The sequence below is a fragment of the Cyanistes caeruleus genome, chromosome 1 (assembly GCF_971803275.1).
Source record: "Cyanistes caeruleus chromosome 1, bCyaCae1.hap1.1, whole genome shotgun sequence".
NCBI classification, from domain to species: Eukaryota; Metazoa; Chordata; class Aves; order Passeriformes; family Paridae; genus Cyanistes; species Cyanistes caeruleus.
Genome location: NC_141701.1, coordinates 60,251,819 through 60,265,948, shown reverse-complemented (window position 1 = coordinate 60,265,948; position 14,130 = coordinate 60,251,819). Strand labels below are relative to the sequence as shown.

Genomic DNA, 14,130 nt, shown 5'->3' with positions numbered 1-14,130 from the left:
TGCAAGAGAGAAGCACTTGCTATTGGAAAGTATGCTTTACTGACACTGTTAGGGAGCAGAGTGACATCACTTACATTTTTTGGAACAATGGCCTTTTTCCCACAACTGCCTTGGCTTTTGTTCCCTTTGCACTGGCGCCATGCAGCTGGCTAGGATCTGACATTATTCCCCTGAGTGCAAGGAGAAAACTGTCCCTGGAGGGTGGGTGTTTGGGAGGAGTTAGCATAATGTTGAGGAGCCCAGTTGCTTTTCAGGGGGAAGTGATGATAATTTGTTTTAGCCTGCTCCATGCTTCAAACTTGAAATTTGTTAGAAAAAATGCCTGTCTGCAGAGCAGAGATCCAGTCTGTAGGTACCTGTGGTGCCTAATATAGTGGCATACTGGAGGGAGATGAAGGTTCCTATGCTAGGTAAGGGCTGGGAGCTCAACAGTCTGGATCCAGGTGGGAGAACAGGGGTAAAACAGGACCCTGTAAATTGCAACTGCCCTCATTATTCTCCTTCCTCTCCAGAGCAAGTCAGTCCTTTGCATCAAGGTGAATCTTGGTCCCCCTGCTCTTACTCTATTGCTTCTTTAAAGTTCCTCTGCCTCCTTTGCTTCACTGCATTCCTTCTCCTTAGCTGGATGCTTTTTCTTCTGTTGCAGCCTGGAGCTGTTTCCTGCCAAGTCTGGGGTCCTTGCTGCTCACACGACTGATGGGGCTTTTACCTCACTAGGGTGCCCCTGGCCTAGCATGACCTGCAGGAGCTGTGAGTGGCTAACCAGGAAAGGTCTTCTGGAAATTTAACCGCTCCTATCTCTGAAAGTTGTTCAAACTAGACTCCTCACATGTTTGGAAGAAATTAGGCACATGTCAGCAGCGATGCCATCAGTCTCCTGCTCAGTGTACTCAACAAAGCACTGCGTAAAAATGTAATCTGCATGAATACAATCTTTCTCTCAGATCCTGCTTAGTAATTTCCAAATGAAAGACCACACAATTTATTTCTTTTAAATATGGGTAAGAGGTACCTTCCCTACCCTCTTCCTTGGCAATGGTAGAGCTGTTTTGCCTGGGAGGAACAATACAAAATAATCACCAACAACCCCCTCCAAACCACAAAAATCCCAAACTGAAATCAACTCCCAACAAGACTTAACTAGCCTGAGGTAGGCACCCAGGGAAGATTTCAGCTTGCTCACTTTGGGCAGTGCCCTAAGGAAGCAAAGGTAGGATCTCATGCCAGGAAATGCCAGGCAACCTGAACCTGAGGCAGGCTGCTCCTCTTGCCTGCTGAGCTGGCCTGGACACTTGGCACTCCATTCCATGTTGGCTGTGTGTGGCAGGTAGCCTCTCTTATGAATTCCTGCTGGCAAGCCTGCACCTGAAAAGCAGTACAGCGACTTTTTTACTTAATGCAAAGCAGTTTGAGGCATGTGAAGTAGTAAGGACTATGTGAGGTGTTTGGGTAATCTCTGTGCAGACACTTTGGTATCTGGTTTCTGAAACAACAATTTCCTGGGACATTGATTCAGTACTAGTGGAAAACACAAATAGATTCTTGTGTTTATTAGGAGGAGAAAGGCAAAGCTTCAGCAATGTCATTACATAAACACACAGTGAATATCTCTCTTCATTTTCTGGTGTCTGGTCCCATCCTCACCTCTCAAATGTGGCATAGCAGAATTTGAAAAGATGCATGAAGGGCCAACAAAGCTGGCCACAGGTGTGATACAGCTTCTCTAATACAAAAGATGAACTGAAGTTCTGCAGTCTGGGAAAAAAGAGGACTGAGAGGAGGAATTGGAGAGGTTACAAAATCTGTAAGTGAATGAATCACAGAATGCTTTGGGTTGGAAGAAACCTTAAAGATCATCAAGTTCCAACCTCCTGCCATGGGCAGGGATACCCTTCACTGGACCAGCTTGCTCAGAGCTCCATCCATCCTGGTCTTGAACACTTCCAGGAATGGGACATCTGCAACTTCTCTGGGAAACCTGTTCCTGTGCCTCATCACCCTCAGAGTAAAGAATTTTTTCCTAATAGCTGATCTTAACCTACTCTCTGTTTCTGCTGTGTAAATAGCACCTCTCCATCTTTCTTGTGGGATGCCTTCAGGTTACTGGGAGGACACAATTAGGACACCCCTAAGCCTTCACTTTTCCAGGCTGAACAAAACAAATTCTCTCAGCCTTTCTTCATAGGAGAGTGTAGATGCTAAATGCAAAAAGCAAGCAGGGAACAGAGCCTGTGTGAAAATAAGTCACACAGGCTTCTCATTCTGGCCTGAGAAAGCATAAGAAAGAATCCAAACAGTCATTGGTAAAGGACAACAATCTTTGCAGGTGGTGTTTAGGAAAACAGTCAGGGGTGGTGTTCCACTTAAGCAATGCTGGTGATGTGATGCTTTAATGACCAATAAGAGTTTTACCTCTCAGACCTTCTCGAACCTGTCTAGAAAAGAAGATGAAGAGTAATAAACTTTGCTCTCTTGGACAATGCAGCTAAGAGAGTAGTGTCATACTTCCCGCCTTTCCTAATATAGTGCGACAGGAGAGGTGCTCTATCTCTCCAATCACCTTGGTGGCCCTGGACTCACTTCACGAGTTGATGCCCTTCCTGTGCTGGGGACAGGAAGGTGAATAAGGAGTAGTTACTGGCGCTTGCTCATAAGACAAAAATCAGGAACCTTCAGGTGGAAGCTTAAAGCAAAGAAGAAAAAATACATTCCCCCCATAGCATTTCATTAAACAGCGGGATGCCATAGGATGCTGTGAAGGCTAAAAGATTCAATTAGCTCTAAAGCATTTAGACTTAAGGAAGACACACTGTCAGGGCTAATAAACACAGAGCTGCAGGTATGTTCTTTAGGTCTAGAAACTCTGTCTGCCAGCTGGTTGAAGCCAGAACAACACATCTGGAAGAGCAGTACTGTATACTGGTCCCAATCCCTAATTTTTTTTTTTAATTTATTCCTTTGTATTCAATGCTAACATTTTTCTGAGGCTAAAAGCTGAGTGTCATTACACATAAGGTGGTTGTTTTACTTACAGTGCAACAATTGTGAAAATGCACCATCTCTTATTTGAGGCAACTGGGAAAACATGTCCAGGACAGGGTTCTCTGGGCTGGAAGTTCATTAACACCCCATCAGCAGAACTACATCAATTTGTACTGTTCATTTTCTACAAGTAGCTGCTTGGAGCATTAGTCCCTTCCAGCTAGGTTTGGTGGGCTGTGCTTCATTAGGAAGGTTACAGTCTATAAAATAGCCATAAGCAAGACAAGTACAAAGAGTGCTTTGGCTGGCTCCTTGTCCTCTCTCTTCATAAAAAGGATGAGATTGGATTAATGTGCAGCATGTTTTAAGTTACGTTGTGTAGTTGCCTCAAAACCATTTCTTAGGGAACAATAATTCTTGGGAGGAAGTGCCAGCTAAGAATTAATACTGATAAAACCTACATATTTCTTCCTGGGGATTCTCATGGGAAATGTTTAGCTTTGCTATTTAAAATTATTTTTTGAAAAATGTGCTACCAGTTAGGTGTTTTGGAAATAGATTAAGTAAAGGAGTGGGTGGCAGGCACAAACAAAAAAATAATGGTGAACCCTCTGTCACTGAGCTTGTCATGTGCAATTTGGGTACTCCTGAGAAGATAAGCAGTACCTTGGAACTTGTGAGTTTTTAAGCCAGCCACCAGATTGCAAAAACTGGTCTTCCAGTTTAAATCAGCTTCAAAGTGAATTACTGAAGAGTGATCCTGGAAAAAAAAAAATCTCCAAAGGTATCTTTTCCCTTTAATACCCTGCCAAGTGTTTTCTCTACAACAGGAAGAGTTAGTTCACAGGCACAGGGAAGCCAGGATTGGCCCTCAAACATAGTAGCAGGAAAGTTAAAATGTGAAATTATGCTGCTAATGAGCCTAAGACAGCTGGCAAGTCATTATCTCCTGTTAGAGAAGCTGGAAAAGTGTGTGAGGAAGAGCCTGTGCTGCCTGCAAGACAATTTTGTCTGCTAATGAACCTATATGAGTGAAAGAACATAAAAACCAGCCCAGGAGTCCTTCTTGTTTGTTTATTTCTTCCTGTAGGAATTTGTCTGAAGCTCCTTAGGACCCTGCTGTCTGATGCCTTCAGGTTGCATCCAGATCATCCCACCTCTGAACAAAGGACCTCAAGACTATTGCTGATGGAAACAGATGGTTTTAGACAACTGTGCCTTTCAGATAGCCCACATTTTACCTCCTCTGCTGTCCACCATCACTTTGTTGTGAGGTTGCTGATGGCACTGAAGTGACTGCTGTGGCTGGGCACAGTCTGACAAAGCCTGGAGCAGCTCCTTGCTTTTACCATGACATTCCCCACCACTGTTCTTCTCTGTATGAAAGCCTGGGAAATTTTGATTCACCTCCTTGTTTCCCCAGCTGGGGACAACCCAGTGGCTTTGTGATACCCGTAAGACTTCCTCCTCCTAGAAAAGAAAGCCATGGGAAATGTTTTCTTCTGCCTTTTCAGTGTCAGATCATCAGATTGGACTGTAACCACCTCCTCAGGATTCAGAGTAAGCCTTTGATACCAGACCCCACATCATGATAAGATTCTCCTCCAGCACCACCACAAACTTATCATCCCTTCTTCATCTGCATTAACACATCATCTTGTCATTTCCCAATACAAGATTTTCTTTCCTTCAGGCCATAGACCACTTACTGTCCAAATGCCTTGTCTTTATTTCACCAAGTCCTAATATTTTTTCCCATTTCCCTGCCTATTTGGGCAATGTGATAAAAACCATTCTCCATTCTAAGAGGAAGGCAAAGGTCTCCTGCAGGTAAAGCATTGACTCATTCTGGTACTTTAATGCTAACCTATAGCAGGTCTGCTGCAGAGCGATTGACTGTCACTCCAGCTCCCTTAACCTCTAGAAGATGAAGAAGTGGAGAACAGGAAAGACATTCAGGGCTCCCAGTGAGGATGAGGGAGGCCTTGGTAGACAGTGAAGCCTGACCCAGAATTATTCTGGGTTGTGTATATATAACAGGATTCAAATTTTCACTGACCTTTGTCAGAGGTTTCACCATTGATATCACCCGTGACAGGACAAAGAAAGCACCATTACACCCAAGAGATCAAACAATCGGTAATCAGTGTGTAGGGGAATAGCAGATTCAGCTTTGCTTCCTGATGGAAAAGCTCACATGGAATAGTTGTTTATTTCCAGTGACAGAGAGGGAAAAATAGCTCATTTCTCAGAGACTAGGGGAAAAATGAAGCTGACAAGAAAGGAAAGAAATTATGGAGATGAAATAGTCAGATGAACTTATTCCCCACATATGCAGGCATAGTATATTTTTTTCTTAAAAAAACCTGATATGAAAAATGTTATCATTGTTGGACTATGGGAAAGGAAACATTTTGCCTTCTCATCTTGGCTTGGTTTCAGGAGAGAGAGCTAAAGCTGCCTTGTGCAGCTCACAGAAAATGAATTTATCTTAAAACTTTTTAGTTGTAGCCCAGCTCCTCACCATATGAAGGCACCAGTGAATCCAGAGAAGCAGAGCTTCCACAAAGCTGTGATACTGACTCTACTACTGAAGTCAATTGAATTTTGGTTCCTGAATTTCAGAAAAGTTTTAAGGATTGCCTGGGAATTGCATAAGCTCAGTAAATAGTAAAAAAGGTTCACATTTTTAAGGACATTCAAATTAGAGTCCCAAGGCTGATTGTTTGGAAGACACAACATGGGTGTGAAGTTCAGGCAGTTTTTGATGGCATCAAGTTTGTGCTGCTTGGCTGTGGATATTCAGTTCGGGGATGAAAGAGTACGAGGCTGGAACTTGGGGTGGGACCAAGTCAAGCTTTGCTGAGCAGCAGGAAGAGGAGTCACATGCAAACATTAATTTAGTAGTCCAATAATAATGCCTGGGACCATTCCCAGGAGACAGAACCGGTTAGTTCTGTTATTAAACAATTTTGTTCAAACTGTTGAACAGTTGCAAAGTATTGTCAAATTGTTAGTACGGTTCCTGCCAAAGAGCATCTTCCAAAGATCTCCTGGCCCAAAAACTATTCCCAGAAGGCAGCTTAAGATAGGCACACTCTTTGGTGAGTAGCAGAGCTTAAACATATGGTACTGGGGCCCTTAGAGCCAGGGAGCGGAGCAGGGAACAACAAATTTACTTGTACAGATGTAGCTACAACTTGTACAGAGAAGTTAAGAGCTCAGTTTGAGTGCTCCTGAACAACCTATTTGGGAACCAGCAATGATTTTAAAAGGGGTGTTTATCAAGCCAAAACAAAGGCCTGCAACAATGCTCTGGATGGTACCAGCTCATAAAGGGCTGCAGGCAGTCTTTGCTGCTGCTGTGTCCAAACCTCACACCAGTAAGACAGCAGCTATCAGCGGGGGGATGGCAAACCATGGAAGCAGAACTCACTCCATTCCAGGGACTTTGGATACCAAGGTCTGGCCTTGTAGAGGAGAAGGGAGTGCAGTCACACATTATAACCACTATTTTTAATATAGATTTATTTTTTCCTATTTAATTTAAACATCCACACAGACAATCCTTTAGGGTTGTAAACACTTGCTGCTGGTAGATTAATTTGGTTGTTGCTGTATTTGTCATGCTGGTACTTGAGAAACTGAAAGCGGAAATGAGTAGAAACAAAGGGAAACAGCTGAAGTCAGTCATCCTCTGAAGTAAGTAAATCAAAAGCAAATAAATAGCACAGATAATGTAATTGGTGATTATAATACTACATAGGATCCCTTCAAAACACAGAATTAAATGAGCTACTCTCTTGATCTGCCTGTTCCTTATGTAGTTTTTGTTTAAATGTCGTTGAAATAACAGTGTGCCAACAAATATAAACTGCAAACACAGCATTTTAATAAGCTCAAAGTGAAATAAAACAAGCCAGAGCAGATCTGTTGGCTCTTGCAGCTTTTTGTTTGCAAGATGGGGAGGTTGGAGGTGGGAGGCATGTAGGGAGGGTATTATTCTTTGCACATGTTTGTCTGGTGCTGATTAAGAGGGGCTATGTTAAAAACTTTCTGTGACATGTTACAGGCTATAATCTTCAAATTTAGGGCCTTGTATTGCTCCCAATCTAGTCACAGAATCCCCATTAAGGAGCGTATAGAGCCCTGAGGAGTTTGTATAATAGGTTTTACTGGCATTCTAAGAAACAAAAATCTCCTCCTTAATTGTGCCTACACCATGTTTTCTCACATTTAGCAGAAGGACCTTGGATACTGGTGTATTTGTCCTTCATCTAATCTGTTGTTCTTTAAGAGTTCTCCTCTAAACGTGGACTTAAAATAGATCTAATTAACAGATCTGACCAGCTGCCTAGTCAGATATAACAGCCACTGCAGTGTGGAAAGGTTAATCCCAAGTGTGAAGAAAGCTACGTGACATCCTCTCTTCCCCCCAAGAATTTGCCATACACCCATCATTTTCCCTGTCACATTCTCCACTGTTTGTTAGTGCCTTGGTTAACAACACCATCTCTCAACTCACACTGCTCAGTTTTGCTTCTGCTTTGCATGGCTAAAATCCCTGTGAACTTCCGAGCTGAAGCTTCTGCTTCAAATCCCAAAATATCAAGTCTTTTTCAATGTGTAGGCAAATGGCTGTGGCTGTTCCCCTTTCGAAGCACGACCACCCTGTGCTGATGTTGTCAGAGGGGCCTGGTGGATGGAAGGAGGATGCTCATGGATGCTGCCAGAGAACTTCTGTCTGAGAAAAAACTTAGCCAGACAAAGCTGGGCTTGGGGGGATTCAGAGGCCTGAGCTCTGCTCCTGGCATGGCACAGCATGGCATCCCCCAGGACAATGCCACCCCAGCCCCCTGCTCTACTGCTACCTCTCTCCTCCCCTCTGAGCAAACTCCTGCCTGGTGCTTTAGAAAATTAATGCTAAGTAGAAAACGATGAAAGCATATTACCTGTAAATTACCCAACTAATCATATTCTCTCTCCTGGGACCTGTTATGCTTCCAAGCTTGCGACTTAGTCATCCTTGCAGGCAAGCTCTCCTTGTTTCCCAGTTTTGTTCATCAGGTTCATCCAGAACATTTGCAAATTTCTTAGTTTTCCTCCAAGCTAGCTGTTCAGTCCTGCCAGGTGCTCAGCTCCCTGAACACCCTCCAGGAAATTAATTAATTAAGCACATTCTTGACTTCAAACATGTGAAGCTGATGGCAATTAGGAAAATGGCAGGTTCTACAGCACTCTCTTTTTTGCTGGCAAATCCTTAGGTAGGTGGGATGAACTGTCCTCCAGAGACACTTGCCTCTCTCCATTGACTTTGGAGGAAATCCTGACAGCCTGTACACCAGTAAGAGCAGTTTGGATATACCAGCCAAGACATAGCATGTGTATCTCTTGAGCAGGGTATTTTGACTCACATGGAAGATAAGTCAAGCACTATTTTTAGCATCCTTTATTGATTCCTGTATAATTTCCTTTGCTCTTCCTGTGGAAGTTCCTTCCTTTCCAGTAACACCAGCATTTGAGGTAGCACATCAATCCCTATTATGTGTCAAATCTGACTTTTTTTCCCAAGCCTCGGCATGGTGCGGAAACTCTTAAACACAAAGTCTTCCTGTAATTTAAACACCCAACTGTACGTGTAATTTGAATAAGATACGGTGACTACTAATGAAGTTAGCCCCAAGCTCTGCATATAGTACAACTTTCTGGATTATTTTTTAAGAAGGTTGGTATAGAGCCACAAAAGACTTTATCTTGCCAAAGCCTTTATGAAACCTAAACTCTAAATAACTTCGGCTCTGCTAACATCCCTTTTGTGGTTCTGATTTATTCTTCCCATCTGAAAATTACATAAAAAAGCAAAGTTATTCACAATTTCATTTTATTTGCTCTCAAGCAACCTGACTTTCAAAACCTCTTGGTGGAGTTGCTGCTTTAAAAACACTTTCATCACCAAAAAGAATTGATGTTTAATTCAAACCCCCCAAAAATGGAAGAAGTCAGGCCACTAGATCTGAAAGCCAGATTTAGAGGTGAAAGCAAAGCATCCAGTGCTGATAGCTACTTGTGTCCTGATAAACAAAAACAGGCTGTGTGAGATGAAGAGTACACAAGTGTTTCCACCTCAGCAGCAATGTATACTACATCAGATCATTTTCAGTTAAGATGTGTTTATGACTATCCATAAAGCACAGAGTGAAGCAAGTGCAGTTTGCCCATTAACTATTTTTATCTCATGCATTTACTATTGGTATGCCAGCCTCTGTTTCAGGATGTACCAAATGCTATTGTGTAGGATGACAGCAGACAGAAAGGGCCTTGAAATTTTTTTTCATTTTAAGGACAAATTGCTTCCACCAAAGGTATTAGAGCCACATTTTCAAGAAGCACCTAGCCCTGTAAAAATGCCAAGGCATACTCCATGGGACAAAAAAAAAACCCCTGAGATGGTTTCTCTGCTTTTGCTAAGTATGAAATACTTGTCCCTAATCTGTTAGAGCTACACACACAGTTTCCATGGCAGAAAATGTGAGCAAAGGCATTGAACACAACCACATTGACCACAACTGCATTGAAGCACAGGGATCCACCACCACCTCAAGGTTCACAATCCACCAGGCGTGTGTGCACCAGGGGAAGACAGAGGAGTGAAGGATTTAGCTATTTATGTTACACGTGTATGGCAAGAAAGCCAGCTGCAGGGTGTGATTCTCTGAACTCATAACTCCTCCATACTGGGTGAAATCCTCCCATACACTGCTGTATTTGGGAAATGAAGGGGTTAACAGAAGCAGTGACACTTGTAACCCAGCCATACTTCCCAACCAATACTATTTTTTGACTGCCATCTGGGTAAAGGCACCCCAGGTCCATGCTGAGCTTCTCAGTAAAGCAAGGGATTTCTCTTGGCTTCCCACTGCCTATGTTTGGGGACACAAGTGTGAAGCCAGTGCACACCAAACACAAGGACCTTTTTCCCCTCCCGAGGATATCGTGACAACAGCAAAGTGTGGGAAATCTTTTCATTAAAACAGCTTTCTGTCCAGCTCAAATGAGTCCTGGGTTGGTGTATAAACCCCAGAAGGCTTTGAAGGAGGCTGGAAGTCAATGGGGACAAACTGATACTCTCAATGTCACAGAAGACTTTTCTGTCCTTCTACCTGGGCAGCTAGTTTGGATTTTGAATGCCAAGACCACATGCCTAACAAACAATTCACAGGCTGCAATATTTCTATCATTTTCTTCTAAACTCTGAATAGCTTTAAATACTTCATGAAACTCAAGTAAAAGCTAGACTCAACAATGGCCAAGCAGCTTGCACAAAAATCTAGCTGTCTACCTTGCTCTGCAGTCCTGAAATGTTTTAGATATATGTTCTTGTGCAACACTAGCCCCGGCTTCCACGGTGTGCATTAGGGCTGTAATAAATAAGTTGTGAGTTACATGGGCCTGACATGGTATTTATGAAAAGATCATATTTACTCCTTTGAAACAGCCACCCTGCAGAAAGTCTGGCACTTGTACAAAGGCATTTATTTGGTGCATCCCCTTTAAAGGTCAGGAAAGAAAACTAAGAAGATGGGTAATTGCAAAACTGGTTCTGAAAATGTGCTCTTATCTGCTGGACAAGAGGGGAATGTCAAGAAGGCAGGGAGGTGAGCTAAAGCAGGCTCAGGGAAGATGCAAATTCCAGGACCCTCACGTAGGCAGATGTTGCAAAAGGAATTCCTCCTTCTTTTGCCATCTGAGGAGTGCTGTGCTGTCTTCAGCCAGCAGCAGAGGTATCCAAGGGAGGAAAACCATTTTCTTTTTACCCCACTTACCAATTTTTTTCAAGAGTAGGATCAGGGAGGAAAAAAATTCTATTCAACAAGCATTTAACATGGCATTTGGATTTCCCTGTTTTGGTATGGACTTTCCTTTTAAATCCCAAATCTACCTTCTTATTCAGACATTAATTTTGATCTGGAAGATATTTCAGTGACCAGTCCTCTCTTTTGTTGACTTTGGCAGATTTAAGTAGATTTTTTTACTAATGCTTCTGTTAATTTTAAATAGACATACATCCTATCTAGTAAATAGCAATTTAAAAAATAACCTAGTGTTATTCTAGTCCTCCTTTCTTAGAACTTGTTCCCTGACATTATCCTATTTTATTTCCTCTGATACTTTGTATCCACATTTTCACTGCTGCCTGTTTATGTCCATTAAACACTTGCTGCACTTTGTTACATGAGTGTGAAGATTGGTGTTTCACTATGTAATGTATGCAAGTCCACGCCTTGACTTTGGATTTCAGTCTCTGATGAGTAGAATTATTGCACACCTGGAGCACAGACCTTACTCCTTTCTCTTTGGCTGGACATACAGTGATATGTTGAAGGGCTCAGACTGGTCCATCCTCAAGTACAGCGCAAGCTTTTAAACCAGGATTTCTGGGGCAACTTCAAATCAGGTATTATAGTTCAGGAAGGAAGAACAGGCAGGGCTGATCACCTTGCAAAGTGGAAAGTCTTTTACAGAGGAGCAGGTGTCCTTGTTGCAGGCAATGCTTGTTCCAGTAAGCATAAATTACCATTTCTGAGTTTCTAGCACTGGTAAAACTTACTGAGCAGACAGAGAGCCCAGCATGCAGGAGCAGAGGCACACCAGGTGTCACCTGGTTTCACCGAGACTCAAATGGAAGGTGTCCAAGAAACAGCCAAACTTCTTCTCCATAAAGACCAGATGAGGATGTTCTTTTGAAATCACAAGATACGTAATTTCTCTATAAACATCAGCTGTTTCTTCTGTTTTGTTCATCTAGAAATAACAAAATGCGATGTCAGAGCTTGTCTGGAGTTAAATGACAAGCACCATGTGGTGGAGGGCCACATTTCTTGACTGTAAAATGAGACAGGCAGCGTACCAGTGAGACCACAAAGCAAAGGAAAGTAAGTAAGTATTTGTGGTAGGAGTCTAAAACCACCTCGGTTTTATGTCTGCCTTTTTTTTTACAGTATTGGTGTGTTGGAACTGCTGCATGAATCTGAACCAGTCAAAGAAAGCAGAATTAAACCCCAAAGTTCTTGTTTCTGAACCAAGGGGGCCATGTCACAAAGAGCAGCATGTACCCTGTGCTCTGGCCAGTGGGAGCAGTGCTGAGCTAGGGCAGAAGTGACTGAAGCCAAGTCCTGGAAGGGAGAGCCATAGGCTTTGCCACTGGCATTGCCCCAGCCTTGCTGTGACATTGGGAAAACTCTTTGTCCCCACCACCATTATTTCTTTCATCACACCCATGAAGGTGTTAATTGCTTCACGGTTGCAAGGGCTGCTCTTTTAGTAAGCTCTTTCAGTGGCTTCATTCACTCAGCCAACTGGAAACACTGGGTTTCACTGGTGTTTGTGCCAATGCAGTGGAAGAAGAGAACCAGCCACAAATCAAGCAACAAAGCATGGTGTGGGGTGTGCAGACATCTCCTGCCAAGTGAAAGAAATATTAACATTCTGCTCCCCATCCGAAGCCCACAAACACTAAGGTAAGAACAAAACATGAATTTAAAGCTTTGCACAACAGCCACCAGGCCAAAATAAAATTTATTCTGTGGTCTCCTAGATATTTTGGACTGATAAGCCCAGCAGCTCACAGCATGTGAGTTTATTCATATCAGACTTAAGATAAGCATCTGGAAGCATCATTTATGATGGATAAAGGTGAGCCACTATGTCTACAAACTGAGATTCTAGTCTAATCTAGACTAGTCTATTTTTCTGCCTTCCGGTGTCCTACCAAAAAGCACATACACATGACCAGATCTCCTCTTTGTCCTTGGAAAGGTCACAGTAGTTACTAAATTCTGAACTTCCTCTCCTCTTTTTCTCCTGTTTTTAAACAAACACACAGGAAAAACAATGGAATTAAGCATAAGGAAACCTAAATGCTGGGATGGCTACTTCAAAAACACTTTGGAAAAATGTTTATTTGTGGATGGAAAGCTGAGTACTCCCAATCATCCCTCTGCACCTGGCATAATAATGTGACCATCACTTTCAGCAACCATATGGATTTGAAAAGCAGAACTCTGAGTGAACTACCTTTCCATCTAACAAACTGTGAATAACAAATGGGAAATTTGGGCTGATGCATATGGAATCTGTTTTCCTACTTAACTCTGTATTTCTGCACAAGCACATGTTGGTGCTTCACCAGAGCACAAACCCCGTAATGTCATGACACCAGCAGTGGTGTGTCCATGCTGTTTCAAGCCAAATGCACAGATCTCAAGACACAGGTCTGAGCTCCACCAAGGGAGCACTAGCAACTGCTAGGATAGATTCTCACATCCTCCAGGCTAACTTTTCTGAGTTACACTCAATGGAGTAAGACAAGAAGGAGGGAAGACATGCAGCTTGTGCTGCTCAGAGGAGTCTCCCCCACAGTAATTCCTGAAGCTCCTTGAGGAGTTATGTGATAAGGAAGACCACCAGCACTCATCTGAGTACAGCTAGCAACTACCATTTTATTCTTTTAGGTTTTTAACTTACAAGAAGAGGACACCTGCAGTTCTTTCTGCCCATCACTGAAGGTCTTCAAGGGTCCTGTCTGTGTCCAGAAACTGGATCCTTAATTCACTTATGAAGGACTTTGAAAATGCCTGTATTTGATGCTGTCAAGAAGTGGGATCTGTGGTAGAGATGCAAAAAAAGTAACATGAGCCTGGAGGAGAGCTTTAGGAGATTAGAGAAAGATGAGTATTTAGATATGTGTGTGAGCTGAGCAAGATGATGTGCAGAAAATTTGCATGATTTAGATGCTGCCAGTGTCTGAGGATATGAAAAAAGAGCATCAGGTCAAAGGAACAGTTCATGGATAAGCTGTAGCTTTATGGGAGAAGCATAATGGCCATGGTGTCTGCAGCAAGCAAGAGAATCGATATCACACTTTGCTGAAGAGCACCTTTATTCAGAAACAATCGAATGAGAGTGCAGAGCAGCTGCCCCTTCTAGATTAGCTTGCTGTTTATAGAAACTGCTCACACACCTTTAAAATGTTCTCCTTTCACCCTTGCCATTCTCTTTAATGAGTATAATTGACTTGGTCACTGTTTCTCAAGGCCACAAACCTCAAGATAACATCACTGGGAGGCATAACCAAGAATCACTTGGAGG

At 42.7% G+C, this 14,130-nt stretch overlaps 2 protein-coding genes across 3 annotated transcripts in view; both read right to left on the bottom strand.

The window, feature by feature from the left end:
- The window catches only part of PARD6G (par-6 family cell polarity regulator gamma), a 116,619-nt gene that overhangs the window by 74,586 nt on the left and 27,903 nt on the right, over positions 1 to 14,130 (bottom strand). The window contains exon 2 of one of the 2 annotated variants that reach the window (XM_086894944.1): positions 1,272 to 1,365. In XM_086894944.1, coding sequence (XP_086751070.1) covers positions 1,272 to 1,304 — 33 coding nt within the window. In that variant the 5' untranslated portion in view covers positions 1,305 to 1,365. Of the gene's footprint in view, positions 1 to 1,271; positions 1,366 to 13,506; positions 13,646 to 14,130 lie in introns of those variants that run through there. The other variant, XM_086894953.1, reaches the window with a different exon arrangement.
- The window catches only part of SCGN (secretagogin, EF-hand calcium binding protein), a 62,949-nt gene continuing 62,276 nt past the window's right edge, over positions 13,458 to 14,130 (bottom strand). Inside the window, exon 11 of the mRNA XM_086894978.1 lies at positions 13,458 to 13,645. Coding sequence (XP_086751104.1) covers positions 13,595 to 13,645 — 51 coding nt within the window. The 3' untranslated portion in view covers positions 13,458 to 13,594. The remainder of the gene's footprint in view (positions 13,646 to 14,130) is intronic.